The sequence below is a fragment of the Rhyacophila brunnea genome, unplaced genomic scaffold (assembly GCF_057557595.1).
Source record: "Rhyacophila brunnea isolate RB1 unplaced genomic scaffold, BYU_Rbru_1.0 scaffold_2, whole genome shotgun sequence".
In the NCBI taxonomy this organism is placed as follows: domain Eukaryota; kingdom Metazoa; phylum Arthropoda; class Insecta; order Trichoptera; family Rhyacophilidae; genus Rhyacophila; species Rhyacophila brunnea.
This window is the reverse complement of record NW_028232859.1, coordinates 4,242,096-4,259,653: the sequence shown is the minus strand read 5'-3', so window position 1 is coordinate 4,259,653 and position 17,558 is coordinate 4,242,096. Positions and strand designations below refer to the sequence as shown.

Genomic DNA, 17,558 nt, shown 5'->3' with positions numbered 1-17,558 from the left:
GTCCAGCATCAGTGTCACTGATGAAAATTCGATGAGTAGGTAATATTGCTTACATTCTTTGGTATTTTAATGCAAACTTTTGATATTTTCTTTGTATATATATTATTGTATAATTTGTATATAAATTAAGAAACTTCAAAAAAATATTTACAGAAATATATCTGTCTTTCAAACGAATCATAATACCTATCTACGTATTATTTTGTTTTGTTCATAAGACGTTTGTTGTTAAAATCGAGTCTTAAAACCCTGCGATTTTTCATGTTTCACCCATGTTTCCTGTAAAGATTACAATAAATATATTTTACACATTTGGCTAGATTTAAGACGGAGAATGGGAAAGAAAATAAAGAGTATTTTATCATTTCATTCCTCAACGGGCAATAATTCATATTTTATTGAAACAAATTTATAACTGTGGAAAATATAACAATTTTATGTCAATAATATTAATTTTAAAAAATACAACAATAATTTGGGAAACATCCATCTTCTTCAAAATATATACTTTATAAAATTTACCATGCAAAAAAAATCAGTTGATATCAATATTTCACTCACCAATATCACATTAAAACTCAATTTCAAAGGCAGATTAGATACCTACGTAATATTTTGAAACATTATAATTTGAAAGTTTTTATTATCTTTTTATATTATATAAAACATATTGTGATTGTTTAATCATAGTTTTATAATAAAAATAAACACGAATCAAAGCTTTTTCATAATGACTGGGGGAACATAAATTAAATATCTACATATTTCGAGGTTAGAAAAAATAGTCTCGACTATCCAAGGATTCCAAAATCACCTTTTGGACTTGCATGTCAATCATAACAGCATTTTATGTTTATCTATAATATTAAAAGCACTTAAAACAGACTAATTGTACAATTTTTGTAAAGGTTAATGATAACATTATTGATGAATATGACATCATCATCAGGTATAGTTTCTTTTTACAATAGATTAATTATTATTAATACAAACGTTACAAAACTAAAGTAGGTATATAATATTTTTTATTTAAGGTGAGGTGCTATTATTTATTTTACATTACAGGCAAGACATTGATAATATAATTTATTTTATTCTACATTACAAAACCGATTCACAATAATCATGATATTATATGGTATCCAATCGATCGCATAGCAAAAGGTAGGTTTGTGTCTTCTCCTGAGAAAACTAAGCACATCAATAATTAGGTATTATAACCTACAGGAAGCTACGAGTATAACGTAAAAACATTAAAACAGACAATAAAATAAATAATACTCATTCCTGGAGCACCCGATATAATTTAATATTTTGACCACAATATTAAAAATTATGAACACGGTGTGGAATAATAATAATTATATTTGGCCATTTGGTTTTTGAAATTAGTTGGGAAATTCGACCAGAGATGTCAATGTTGTCGATTAGATAATAAGAAAAATTCATCGCATAATTTTTAGCTTAATAAAATAATCCTATTCGATATCGTTGATTCGTTGTTTTTGTGTTTCGATTCGTTGTGATTAAGGAATTGTTTGGATAATTAAATAAACTTAATTATCTTGACTCAGTTATAATAATAAATTATGTCATGAAGTTAAAATAACGAAATTATTTTACGTATTTGGTAAATACTGATGGCATGAATAACATGAATCCTTGTAGTACTTTGATATGCAAAAATTATAATTCATTTATAATAACAATTGAGACTTCCATTAAAAATGATTTATAATGATATGACTCAATTTCTAAGCACATGAGGTGTCTCAAATCATACATTCATCATCACTTCAATCAATGAGTTTAAAAACATGACAAGCAATACTAAAAAGTGAAATAATGTAAATCATTTAATTAAAATACTGATGAAATGCAATAATTTCGGAAACATACTTTAGTAAATCAGCTTTAGAGATATGGTTCAAAATATTTTATAGCGGTATTCCCACATCTTTCATAAAGAGGTCCTTTACCAGCGGTCAAGATGTTCCGAGACCTCGTCTTAATATCCTTAGGCCTCAAAACGTTTCTATGATTAGAGCTGGGCGGTCTGGATGGAGTCAGAATTGACTTTGAACTTAAGCCCGAACTCTCAAGGAAATACTCAAAAGGGACAACATTCTTGGTCTCAATTTTAACAGCCTCTTTCACTGTATTATAAGAACCGCAATTGCTTCCTGAAGAATTGCTGGATTCCAAGTCAGAGTACCGAACTGAATCAGTTTCAACATTTTCAATATTTGACAGTAAATCAGGTTTGTTTGATAGCTTTGAGTAATTTTTTTCCGCATTGTCTCTCGCCAAATCGTCTTCGGCGGTGAATTCTATCCGGTAAGGCCCCGCCGGCCGTACCCTCGCATCCGGTTGAGCTTCGTCTGATGCACTGCCATCGCTGATGCTGTACTCTTCCGGTTGGGTGGCGCCGAATTCTTCACAGTCGTCAATTTTAAATTCTTCGAACGTCTGCGACAGGTCAAATTTTTCGCATTCGTTCTCGACTGCCTCAAAAATCGCCAGGTCTAACCTTGATTTATCGGCCTTCTTGACAGCTGGCAATATACCGTTTGCTTTATACACTGAAAGATTTGGATATTGCCTATTTGGTTCCGGTGTTAATATACATTTATTTACATCTTCAATACTAACACTTCTGTTTTTAATGTCAGTTAATATTGTCGATACGGAGTGCCCCATCTGAATAGAGCTTCTCAGATCAACTTTACTTCCAGAATTATTGACAGTCGGTTGTGTCGGACTAGGAAGTGCATTTATAACGTGCGGCGAAATAATTTCATTCGTAGAATTATTCGCTGCAGGCAACTTGACTTCATCGTCATCTGGTATGATGATTTCAGTGACTTGAGGCAGTTTAGGTATATCCTTATTGGGGACTATTCTGGTGACAGTTGCGATCTTCGCGACGGCCGGGGCCTTTCTCACTCCCGGGGAGAGTCGCTCGGCGTGGATTTCCACAGTGGCCTGAGAGGTGATCAAGGCGGACGGAGTTCTCACAACAGGGAGGCTGACCTCCGAGATGGAGCAGTAATCGGGCTCTTTGGGGGTAGCGCCGCGAACGTCGTCGGTCCGTTGAATCGGGGCAACGGTATCTGAGTTCGCAGCGCCGTTCAGCTTAAACTTGGAGACCAAATTCTTCGGCTTGGGCGGCAAAGCCGGAGGCACTCTGGGCACTTTTCTTCTATTCGCTACTCCGGGTCTGGATTCAGCATTTTTTTTATTCTCCATATCCACGTAATGATTCCCGTTAATTTTATTTTCCAAATTCATCGCCATATTTTTAACTTTGGATGTCGTTTTTGGAGATTCGCTATTATTGTTATTTTTATTAATACTTCGCGGCAGAGGAATCGGTTTAAGATTTAACTTTTGGATATTCACCTCTCTGAGACTTCCTTCATTTGATTTTGTCATTATTGGCTCATAATCATTACTATATATACTCTGAATTTCATAATTGAATCCTTCTGATGTAACCGGCACTTCATAACTATGTTCAGAAGCAGTTTCAAGACTGAATTTAACAATTTTATTACTTCCTCTTCTAGGATCAGATCTGGGTAAATCTATGGGTCCTTCTTCTTGACCATTATTCCCTACACTTTCATCGAAGGAAATACTATTCAGAGTAGAAAACTGTACCCTTTTGGTTGAAGCCTTGGGGCTAACTGCTTCATAAATTCTAGCCCCATCGCAACTGCTTTCATCCAGTGAATTCTGTAGCAGAATCTGGTTTACGCATTCCAGTACTGGATTATTTTTATATATTTCACAAGACGGGTCATCGTCCGGATCGCTGGCACTCGCGTACCAATTTTCATTTGGTTCACTCTCAAATTTGCCTGCTTCACTTCTAGTTTGATACACATTATTACCGTTAAGACTGGCAGATACTGGCATATCCATATTTACAACACCAGAACGATTCTCATTGGGAATCCCGACTCTGTAGTGTTTTTGATTACCACGGTTTTGAGTGGCCGCCAGGATATCATCAGCCGATAAAGACCTGTGATGACTAAACCTGTCACCGTACTGACATTCGTTTTCAGGCTCAGGGTCACTACTATTATTATACCAAGGTTTTCCATTGTATTCTTTAGCAGTGTCATCACAAGTCAAGCTGTTAAAACTGACATGATTTTGTCTACCGATTCCATGCATACTGTCCATTTTTACGCTATAAGATTTGTGTTCATTACTACTTATGGAACCATTTAGAAGTTCGTCAATTCTATTCGAAGCTCTTTCAATATCTTTTGAAATTTCCTCTCCAATATCACAGCAGCCGTCTTCGATACCGTCTGGGTGAAACTTCCTAGATTCTTCACCACTGGACCCGTTACCGTTACCCCGTCCATTCCTGACGTTCTCTAAATAAACACTACCGTGCCTCCTCCCGGAGAACTTCCTCGACCGCCTTGTCACGTCCTTCCTCACAAACGCCTGTTTATTCTTCACGTAAGCACTCTTATTCTTCGCCACTTCGAAAACTTCTTCACTAGAGCTTGTACCACCACTGGCGTTATTGATTTTACCTATTTGAAAGCTCTTACTCAACCTTGAATTTTTCACAAAAGGAGTCCGCCTTTCGTGGCAGCTCATACTCCGATCAAATCCTAATTCACGATCATTTGAATCGCCACTTTCAAGACTATGGAATTCAGGATCCGTATCTGCACTACTGTGAACAATTTTCTTTCTGCACCCTGCACAGCACTGCTCTTCAAGCCTCAATATGAGTCTTCTTTGTTCTTCTAATCTCGAATCTTTTTCTTTGAGCCTAGCTTGAATGGCTGCTCTTTCGGATCGAAGACCAGCTTCCAGAATGAACAAGGCCCTCTGGAGGGCTGCGAATTTTCTGTCGGCAGCCCTGACTCTGTCCGTGGCTGCCGTGTCTCTGGTGGCAAGCCTCAGCTGAAGTTCTGACGATCGTCGCCTCTGCAGCGCCAGTACTCGGTTGAGTGATGCAATCTCTCGACGAAGGGCTGGCGTTTCGTCGTCGGACTGCGTCGGTGTCGTCGGAGACGGAGCGGCTATGCTCGGTGACGCCATCTGAAAATGAAAATGCTGAATTGAGTGAAGGGTTCAGTAGTCATCGAAAATGAAACATATAATTGGATTTTCTTCCAATTTAGGTAGGTAATATAATTTTTGAAGTTATACTTCTTTTGGATCGAGAGTGAAATTGAGAGCTGCGCGCGCACACCGTTACGACAGGATGAAAATATCTGCGAATCAGTCAGCAAACGCAAGTTTGATAGTAGATTTGTTCAGTTGCCTAGGCAACGAATTTATTACTGTCGGCCATTTGCAATTCCTTACGTAAACAAACGATTAAACGTCAGAGTGACAGTTGTTACTTTGAAAATAAAAACAACGAGAAATAACAAGATAATTAAGAGCTAGTCGAAGAATCTAGGTTATCACAAGTTTTGCTTTTGTTTTGTTACGCCAAAGAAGTATAACTTCTAACGCGCGTACATAAATACACGCACCGATTTTTTTTGGTTTCATAATTATTATTACTATTACATTGACCATGATTCTCAATGTTATACCTACATATTAAAATGAAAATAAGTAATCACTTGCGATTAGTGTAATATATGGAGGGCCTGCGTGCTGATCAACTTTGATTAAAAATTCATTGTTATATTTATATTTTATAATATCCACAATATGTAATCGTTTTATTACATTTACTTGATTTGCGTTTAAACAGATTGTTGCATGTAGGTACATAATGTATAATAATATTATGTGTAAGTATGTAACATTAGTTCGTATCTTATGCGAGCTTTAGGAGCGAGTGTTAAAATCGCGTTAGTGATTTTGGAACCTTTTGACGAAGCGAACGCGTCTTGCGCTCCAAGAAATACCCTAACTGAATCAGTGACGCTTTTACGATGTCTTAAAATAAATACGTAACTTAATACCTATATAGGTAATAAACATTGCCATAAATAAACGCCGTTTTAATTCACACATAGGCGGAACCAATATTTTGTAATATTATCGATTAGATATTAAACAGAAGATAAACATCGAATGTTGGTATATACACATTAGCAGCCTTTTAAATTTTAATGAACAGTACCTATTTATTTACTGTAAATATTAACGTATTTTAAATGTCATAATTTCACATGCATAACGCTACATTAAAATAAATAAAATAATGCAATCTTTGTGTATTCGCGAAAACCACGACGTTGTGAATATGTGAGTCCTTGTATTATAATCTCTAAAAGAAAGACGTGGGTACAATAATTGGGTAACCGGACAAAACAGAACATGACAAAACAGAATACCCAGGGAAAAATGAAACATTAATTTTTGTAGAATCTATTTAGGTTAGGTTAGGTTAGGTCATTATTTCGTTGTACCTAGTCACCCAATCATTTTGAACATATTATATTGATTAAGATGAGATATACTAAGCTTGCCGGCAAAGTCCCGTTTATTTGAGGCTTTCTAGCGATTAGGAATGCAGAAATTAGGTATATAATTATTTGATTTATTATGGCGTATTGAAAATCTGTGGTATTAAAAATCTATCAACATAATAGAGATAGGACAATTTCAATATAACATTTATATTTTTCCTGAAAGGTCATAGTTTATCGTTGTTCTGTTTTGTCATTTTCTGTTTTGTCATGTTCTGTTTTGTCACTGTTCTGTTTTGTCATGGAACCCCATTGGACATCAATTTAACAGTAAAATACTTTGTATCAGTAAATAGTATTTTTGTTTTCGTGATTCTCATTCGTAAATCCTATTAGCTCTATTTCTGCAGCGATTCCTCACTTCCGTCGTCCTTGGAATCCTTAGGATGCACCTTCAACATTACATTTAAAAGCCATCAATGTAATGTTGAAGGTGCATCCTAAGGATTCCAAGGACGACGGAAGTGAGGAATCGCTGCAGAAATAGAGCTAATAGGATTTACGAATGAGAATCACGAAAACAAAAATACTATTTACTGATACAAAGTATTTTACTGTTAAATTGATGTCCATAAGAATAATATTAAACGCATTAGTTGATAAGGATCAACGTCAACGAAGAAGAATAAATAAATACCTCAGATGAATATTGTAAAATTATTAAGTATTCTTTTACCTTAGGAAAGTTAATCCTGCACACCATTTAAGTATCAATATTATTTACTCAGAACGTTTAAACTTAAACAGAGGAAAAAAATATCACACAGTTCCAGTTGTGGTGCAACTTTCGCCCTCGAGCACGGTCTTTGCACGGACACGAAATAACCAAAGATATATTATCTCGTCGCGTTTCACATCGCGACTGTCCGCGAAGCTATTCACATTTGGACTGAACTAAACGCAAAACGAACTTGAAGTCGAAAATCGAATTTCACATACCGTTTCGATATCGAGAATGTCATGTTGCAGTCAGTGGCGAATTTAGAATATTATTATTTCACACAATGATAATAATTATTATCTCTAAAACCATCAAATTAATAAATATTATATAATAAACAAATGACGCTTGATTTTATAATGGACAAAAGGTATATATTTTCTGTACTGTCTTAACTACAAGATTAAATAAGTACAAGTCACATATCGTTGGTGACCGTTAGAATATATTTTGTTTCCTCTAGAATTCGAAATTGACATTATTACGAAATGTAATTCTATTTTTTTTCCATTTTTTAGATATTTCGTCCATTTTTTTTAGTATTCCAGTATTTTTTGGTACGGTACTTGGTGAAAATATAAATAACGAATTCAATAAATATCTTACTACAAATGGTTCTCCTGTAAACTTTCAGATTGTCACTTATATGCTATTTTGGCTTAACATTCAGTTTTTATGGAATCGTCGTAGTGGAACTTCAAATATTTCTCAACGTCATCAATGATTTGAGTTTCCCCGCCATCTACACCCATCATATTATATTATTATATGGAGTGGCGATTTGTGCACGGAAATATTTTAGTGCCACACTTCCAAGTACCATGGCGAAGCTGCATGGGACTGATGTAGCAACCATGCACCATGGTGCTTAAAGAAAGAGTTTAGAAAATAAAAAAGAATTTTGACTTGCTCTGCCGTTATATTTCTTTTGTGACAGTAAATAACTTCTCCCGTGTATTGAAACTTGACTGAAGCAGAGGAAGTCACTATGCCCGGTCCAGACTGGCTTACCCGGTGCGTTGGTCTTAATTGTCATATGAAGCCTCTAGGACACGACGTCTTGAAAAAAAGATACGTTTGTCACCCTTTAGTGGATGCCGACCATCTCGACTGCCATGTCTCTAGTACTTATTATCTTATAGAATGTAGACCAGTGGTCTCCAAACTCAATAAGGATAATAATAATTGAAAAGAATGGCATTCACTTTCCTCCTGATTTTTTTCAATTTTCGGTGAGTACCTTGTCACTCCCATCCAAATGCAATAAACAATATTTATGTGATATGTGTATCAAATGTAATATATATACAATATCTGTGAATATGTTTCTATATTTACTTTCAACCATCTTCATAGTGGAAAACGTTGATTTACATAAGTAGGTAGAACAAAACAATGCCTTCATTTTGAGGGTAATTCGATCTAAAATTGGATACTCTTCTGTTGGGACTAAAGGCCATACAGATTCTACAGTTGAGGCAACAATCACATTGAAAGTCTATCTTCCATTATATTCTTCCATTTATGATGAAGGGCCATCTTTTTGAAAATTTTTGACAATACAGTTGGATAGTATTTCATTTCGGAGTCCAATAAAAAAAATTGAGAGGCAAATTTATAAATGATAAAATATCCTACGCGATCTACCGAAAATGCCACCACGAGCTACCGTTTCGCGATCACTGATGTAGACTAACGTGCTCGCAGTCTGCCTGTATTAGATTAGTTATTTCAATTTCATTATCATTTGTCACTTTAAAGAGTGTCGAAAACGTAATAATTTACAAAAAAATGTCCGGCACAATATTATTTTAGGAATAATGAAATGTACACAAAGTTTTTAATACGTATGGGAAATTGGATCATTAAGCCACTGATACATTACGCTTTGCGAAAATTATTGATATTTTTAGTTTTGTTTGTTTATTCACTGTTTGCTCGCTTGTTTGTTTGTCTTTAATTAATTAATGAAAAGGTCTACACCTCTGAATATAATACACCTCTGGTAATATTAATATTACTCACCCACCGCAGAACAGTTCATTTTAATGCAAACAAACAGAACAAAGCCATATGAATCAGTGACCGGAGGCAAAGCTCAACAAAAATAATTGTATTCTTATCTTGCTGCGACATCTATAAATAATGAAAAGGGTTTTTGTCGCAAAAATACGCTAGCAATTTGCGGGCAGGGTAATATTTTCATGAAAAACATGGCAAAGAAGTTTCCCTTTTCGGTATTGTCGTCATTTCTCTTAAGGCTTAATTACATTGGCAAACGCACAGACCCAACCCGATCCAACGATCCACGCCGACCGTCGTGGCCAACGTTTTTACACTATTTTCAATTACACGCAACGATTCAATCGCGTTGGTCCTTGTTTTTGATTGGTTTATAATAAACATAGTGTAAAATATAGGTTGACCGAAAACTATTTCTTCGTTAGATCGATGGCAACACTGAACAGTATTTCTGCGCAAATTTACGTCAAAACTGAGCTGTCAAACCTAGTGTGGGGGGGGTGTTCGGATATATTCGTACGTTCTCGGCAATCTTCGCTTGGATCGGGACGACGGAAAATAGAATTTATCCCACTTTACTAATCACGATCGCTCCCGATCCTTGAAAACCATAGAGAATAAATTTTGACAGTCGTGGCAGACGATCGGGCCAGACGCAATCTGCCAATGTAGTTTGAGCTTTAAACCGGCTCCAGACAATTTGTCAAACCTCTGCGATGCTTCCGTCTTCAATGAAGCCCAGTGCGTTGACGTCACTATATGTGACAATACGCAGAAGACACTCACAGTATGATGAATGCGTTAAAAACGTTTTCGCTTGTCGGTCTTTAATACTCTCACATTTTTTCCTTCTCACTACAAACGGGTTGAGTCAAAAGGTAACTTTGTATAGAGATTGAGCCTAAATGTATGAAAGTGGTGGAAAAAACGACCACCAAGACCACAAATATTCATAATAGAAGCTGACATTGCCCTCAGCAAATTTTATAGGTAAATCACAGAAGGCTCCATCTGGAAGAAAGTTCAACATACATGGATTGGGTTGAACCAATGGCGTACAACGAAAGTCTATTGATACTACTGTAAGGGGTTTCATATTATGCTCCGCCTGGAATGGGAATGGTTAGAGATATATATATTTAATATTAATTCAAATGTATTTATATCTATGCACTAATATTACAAATTATGAGTTTAATACCTTCACAACATGACAATATGTAAAAACAGTGTGGGAAAAAATGATTGATGGGCAACATTATTTAAGTCTATATAAGTAACACTGAGCGAGCTAAATATTATTTTTACCTATGAAATAACGTATATCTAAATTTACCTGGCGTAAATAGAATATGTTGATATCCAAAGCAATTTTATTCAGATAATTATTGCTATCCCAATAATTGGCATCCCCAAAGGCAGGTTAGTCATGCGCGGGTCTAGGACGATTTGGCGCCGGGACAACTGGGCGCCACGCAATCGAATGAAATTAGAAAATAAATAGACGTTCGTGAATTATAGGTACTTTTAAAATATATATTTAATATTATTATTTAAATTTAAACTATTATTTAATAATTGGTGAGAATTTATATATGCACACGTTAATAATGATTTAATTGTGAATATTATGTTTAAGCTCAAACGAAAAGAGAGCTCTTTTATTTTTATATAAAGCCTCAATTCGCAATAAAAAAACATTATGTTAAGAGCAAAATGAATTAAAACAGATATAATCTGATTAAAATTCCTCATCTGCTTTCTGTATAAAATCTTAACGAACGTATATTTATTTCATTCAACAGTGCGGCGCCCAATTGTCCTGGCGCCCAGCTGTCCCATTCCGTCATGCGTCATGATAGAACAAACGACTGTTGAACTCGAGATCTTACACAGTTATCACTGTATCAGAGACATACAGATCAACACTGGCAGAGTGTTTATGTTTGATCACTCAATATTATGATTTCCACTACATTCTAGGCGTCGCACAGTGTACAGGTCGCATTTCGAGGGTTGTGCAATACAAAAAAGCCTGAATTTTAATTAATAACATTGCTTATCTAGTCACTAGTCAGTGTTACACAAAATAAACTAATACACCTATGTAGGCTATATTTCAGAATATAATTGCTGATACTATAATACAAGGATAGGACGTGTATGTTGTACCTACTACCTATTTAGCATTTTATGCAAGCTTATCTAACTGAAGTATATAATATGGTAAAAATATTCATTAGTTTCGTTTAAGTGCTCTTTAGTAACCGATAAGAAAATGTATAAAATTTACTACCTAAATAATTGTTATTAGCTTTATATACAGGTTAACGACGCACTGTTGCATTAAACAAGCTACCTATGAATTATTCTAATTCATGTGTGTAAACATTTTCTTGGGCCATTGTTAACACAAGCATTTTTATAATAATATTATGAAGCAGTGGTCAATGATAGATGTGATAAGTCTCAATAGATAAAAACAAACCTTACTCAAAATGAGACACATCCTTAGCTAGATACCGATTAGGTACATATTAATATGTCCTCCCGATCATTTTCTATGGCACGGAGGGGAGGTTATGAATGTTAATCCATAGAACATCATGGGGTCTTCGGGGTGTGACTCTATAGACGTATCTTGAAAATTCTTTGAACTGACAGGTTGACAAAATATGACAAAACAAATGGGAAAATGTCAAAAGCAGGTCACACAGAAATAAGTGGCAAAAAATGGTTCTGTTATCACAACTGTATACCTACTTACATTATAGTGCCAACAGTAGTTGTTAGGTATAACCGATATTTATAAAAAAAGTAATAAACTCTAAATTAGAATTATTTTTTTAATTTTACCTAACTAAGTACCTACGACATCTTTTTTAATACTTTATTATGGGAAGAAATATTTTTTCTATAATTTGTATGTTGTCTTATCCGACATTGAGTAATTCGCTTACAGAATTTGCATTGAGACTTTTACTCGAATTTATATACCTAAGTAAGTACTATGTATTTAACATACATTTAATGAATAATATTGTCGAATATTGAATGACTTATAGGCCGATAAAATGTAATAAACACAGCGTGGAAAAATAGCAGAAATTATTACACTGTCGTGATATTATCATTCAACAGTTTTAATTTTTTGTGGTATATTATTTGGAAACACGTGCTGTTGACAATTTACAGTAAACATGAACATTTGAAAGTAATCGGCTTACCGCGATTTCTCCCTGTAATCCGCCTGGCCAATTTACCCCTGTATATGTATACATTATTATGTATGTAATTGAGTGCATGTGCGAGTATATTGTTATCAGTAGAGCCCGGATTTGTATGCACCAAAAAATATGAATATATGCATGCACATATGCGCTTAAAATCATTAAAATATGCACTAAAAACTAAAAAATATGCACTTAAAATTGTCAGTTTTTTATGGAAAAAAATATAGATACCCTCTATACCAAATATTACTGATAAAAATCGAATAACAAATTAATAATTTTATAAATAATATACAATAACAAAAAACACACAAATAATCAATATAAAGTTAGGTACATACAATTTTATTTTCAAAATAGTTTTTTTACAAGTACCTACCTACAATTGAATAAGAAATGCAATATAAACTAAATAAAATTAAAAAAAAAAAAACAGAAACGACACACTTAACCCATTCTTAAATACTATTTATTGCTGTTTTTGTCCAAAACAATAAGTTATAATAATTTTTTCAATGTGTTCTGGTGTAAAACTTTTCCGCATATCTGTCAGTATTTGTTTATATGCAGAAAATGACCTCTCAACATCCACAGAGGTGATTGGGCAAAATTTAAATAAAGGTGCGTGTGTTGACTTGACGTTTTCTGGTAAATCCAGGCCTTTTCCATTGATATAAGCATCAATTTTGTATAGATTTTCTAAATCAGGATTTTTTGATAAAATATTTGCGAATTTTTCGTTTATGTCTCCCATCTCACTTGGGATAGAAGATAATCGTCTTTTAACATCTTCCACCATTTCCAGTGACTCTGTTAAACAAAGTCCTCGTGTCTACACAAATCCACTATCAATGGATAAGTCTGGTTCATTTTTCACCCACTGTCTTAAAAGAACACAAGTACTAGATTTCACTTTTGGCATTTTCAAATAATGTAGGGATTTAACTTTTCCGATTGTGTATAATCTCACTTTTGACACGTAAACCATGCGTAAACAATGACGATTATAGACTTAATATAATGTGACGATGTTGTCGGCTATGAGTTTGATTCCATATAGTCTATGTCGTCATATAGTCTTATGCCGGCGCTCCATTGGCACGCAAGTCAGACGATTTACAGTCTTCGGACTTTTTTTCGCGTGGAGCACCCCAGGTCTGCGGACTTTTTAATCCGCAGACCAGGCTCGTTGGATTTCAAACATGTTTGATATTTTACCTCCGAGTTGCCAGACTTCGTCCGTCGATCGCAATGCAAATTCGATATAACATTAATACGCAATCATTCGGACCGCAAAAAATCTGTAATTGTTTTAAACATTTTCATTGATTTATTTGTTAATTTACACATTATAAAATGAGAGATTTACCAATTATTTTTTTATTTGTATTTATGAAATTCATAAAAGAAAACGTAAATCTTGTGTTGTTTTCACTGCTATATTATTTTACGCAAGTCTACATATAAATAACACAAAATTATAGGGTTATCAGAAGACATTACGATAATCGCAATTTTTTACTTTTGACAGCTCGACTTTTTTATTCGTTCATTGATCAGTAGCAGGGCATAGACAAATCGGACGATTTATTGTCCTCGGACTTTTGGCTCGCCAATGGAGCGCTGGCAATAGACGTCTATGCCATAGACAATGAACAAACTCGGGGATGCCATTTAAAAATAAACAAGTGCATCTAAACTACCTACCTACTTAGTTAAGTTATATTTCGATAATAATAATTGAAAGAAACTAAAAATATAAATGCAAAAGCCCTAAAATATGCATTTATTTATGAAATATGCACTAATCTCCGAAATATACTCTAACGTCTCAAATATGCATTTATATGCACAATAAAATTTTATTTTTGGATTCTGTGTGTTTCAAAATGGATTTCTGTGCAACTCTCATAGCTGTGCATACACCCTAACAAAACATGCACTAGCATATAAATCCGGGCCCTAGTTATCAGCTGTCCGTTGGTGTGAATAAAATAAATAATTTATACACACTCCATGAGAACAACACAAGGCAATAATGGAGTCACCTTTTAAATAATAACACCTGGATATAAAGTGTACCGCTGATAACAGAACCACGCACACCTACCATACCATTACTATGATGCTAATAATAATATGATGTACCTACCTAGGTATCTTTAGTTTTTTATCAAGGCAGACAATATCCAGGCCGTGACACTGTATTTGCGAATTACAATGGTAGTGCGAGTTATAGATTATCTTCGAATGTTCGCAATAAATGATGATTTTCGATTGCATATTATTATATTCGATCATATTTTTAACATTAATTCAACATTTTCTACAAACAGTTGACCATATTGAATTCTAAGTATGAGCAATAACTAGTACTACTGTCACATAAGTTTACAGTTTCGTATCACGGCCTGACTATATAGTGAGGGCATTTCTGACTCTTGGTGATTGGTGCGAAAGCAATTCCACCGAACAGTCAATACAGTAAAGAATGCCCTCCGCCTCCGATAAGGTATGCCACAAGATGAGTTAAATATAGATATATTATAAAGAATATTTTAATCGCAAGCAATTATTTTCATAAATAAACAATCTATGAAGATATTACCTATTCCATATTTTAGAAATACATGCATCCTTAATTCCGCACATTTTACCACGTTTTTCTTAGCTCGTACTCTTGTTTGTCCGGTGGTTGTTTATCCAGTACAAATCTTGCAATCGATTTTTAACTAACTTTCCGACTACCTAGACATTTGAAACTTTTAAAATATATCAGAACAGGATGCCAATGCATTCTTTTAATACTTTTAGCCATCTTTAAGTAGAATTGAATTCATTTTCAGTTAATTCTGCTATGTATGAAAAGTTATTTCGGAAGAAATCCGTAATCTAATCCACTATTATTGGTTGCTAAGGGGGTGGTCCTAGTAAATAAATTATTAATATATACGTGCGTTACTATGGAAATCAAAATGACATTTCAGTATTCTATATTTGTTTGTTTTTTTGTTGCAAAATAGCAAAAAAAATGATTTGTTGACAATTGCCTTATTTGTCCCAAATTATTAATACATAGAATTGTCAAGTTTATATGATTCAACAGAAAATTTAAAAACGTGGTAGGTATATAAAAAGTTCTTTTTATCTTGTAATTATTTTTAATTAATTCGTTAAAAATACCTTTTTATGTAATGTTCATATGAAAATATGAAGTTAATGTAATACTCAAAATACATGAATATTATTTTTAATGGCATATATAAAATGTTATAACATCTGCAGATTTCACCAATTCACACTAGCCTCGCCTTAGTATGCAACCCACAACGTTACCTATTCTTATTACACAGTAAGTACACATAACAATGTAGGTACCACACCACATGGGTAGGGTATTTATTATCTCGACAACTAGGTACTCGTAGATACCAAAAATAAACGAATTCATACTGGGTGTTCCAAAAGGTTATTATGGAGCAAAAAAGGATCTAATTCACCCGCAGATAATTAACTTTTAAAATAAAATTATTATTTATTACGTTATTTCTATGGACGCTAAAAAAAGTAACGTTAAATACACTATGAATCACTCCTAGTGTTGATTATAGAATAAAAACTTAGCGATATAGTGTAGTATGTAATAGTTTTCATTTGTGAGAGATATTTTTTTTAAATTAGCATGATTTATCTACATATAAATGTATAGTAATAAATAACATATACATACATAAAATAGAACTAACGATCCCAGTCGATATCAAACCTTTCAATCAAGCAGTTCACTAATAATCTCTCAATTGAATAATCGTTCCTTGCTCACTGTGTTTGTCCGCAATATAGGTACATAAAACTGCCGAAATAATAAAGCCATACTATCATATTGTAATATTAAAATATACATGAAACAATAAACAACATTAAAAAGAGTTGTGTATATTAATCAAACATGTAACCATATAAAAAAAACGTGAATTTGTAGTCGGACGTATCTAATACCAAATAAAATAACGAGCATGTAGAGGTAAATCATTCTACAGGTATGGAAAAAGCGACTTGCAGTAGTAGTGGTATTGTTTGTTATCATTAAATCAGGCATTGCGGCAAACAATTCCAATACATATGCGAAACGCCTATGGTGCCACTGTAGATTGATTTACCTATACACATGCTGGATATCTTCAAAATATATTTAATATATAGGTATTTACCTACACAATTAATATTATTAAGACCGGCTTCGTTCGCTGTAAACGTGTATTCTCAACTACATATTTAAAGCACACAGAATAGTCAGTAACAAATGGATCGCGGGTTCGAATCAAGCGTCTAGCCAATTCGAATGTTACTTTTTTGAATGTGTTTGTATCCAGATCATAGACATGATAGACTGCGTGAATAATTAACTTTCGTAATGATTAACTAAACACTTGCAGTAAAGTAATAAATGTTGAATGTACTAGAATATTTTCAATTAAGTAAGTATTATTATATTCGGTAAATTTATGGAATTTGTAATCAAGTTAAATAAAATTGTAGCAAAAGGACTTAAGTGTATATTATACTAACTGAAGTATCCGGCTTCGTTGATTGAGATATATTATTTATCTTACTGAACAAAATAATAATTGTGCCGCAGAGGTAGCCATGAGCTTTTATATTTTTTTTATGAAATCAGTTTATTCCATATAGGCAATTATAATAAATAGCTTTTTCTGTTGGCGCATCGACTTTTCGATCGAATAATCGTAAATTGAAAATTTGAAATTTTCATACATTTTGATGCACCATTATCACAAATTAAGATTATATTAAGTAATACTAGGTTGGGGTAGGTTAGATTAGGTTAGGTTTGGTTTGGTCTAAAAAGAAAGTTGTAAAATCGACACTTTTACCAATAATAATTACATTCTTCAATATTAAAATGTCTGTACCTACTACCTACTTAATATACAACATGTCAAAATGAAAATAATTCCGACAGTCAAGTCAAACAAAAGAAATTAAAATCGAATCCAAAACATGGAAACTTTATCGGTCTTGAAAATTCAAAATTAGAGTTGGAAGGAAAGGTAATTTGAACAAACAAACATTGTATTTTTATATGTACGT

At 33.7% G+C, this 17,558-nt stretch overlaps 1 protein-coding gene across 4 annotated transcripts in view; it reads right to left on the bottom strand.

The window, feature by feature from the left end:
- Positions 1-366: 366 nt before the first annotated feature.
- Positions 367-17,558, bottom strand: part of LOC147071714 (uncharacterized) — a 114,401-nt gene continuing 97,209 nt past the window's right edge. For 3 of the 4 annotated variants that reach the window (XM_085947037.1, XM_085947039.1, XM_085947040.1), the window contains one exon: positions 367-5,076. In XM_085947037.1, coding sequence (XP_085803163.1) covers positions 1,915-5,076 — 3,162 coding nt within the window. In that variant the 3' untranslated portion in view covers positions 367-1,914. Of the gene's footprint in view, positions 5,077-7,146; positions 7,362-17,558 lie in introns of those variants that run through there. The other variant, XM_085947038.1, reaches the window with a different exon arrangement.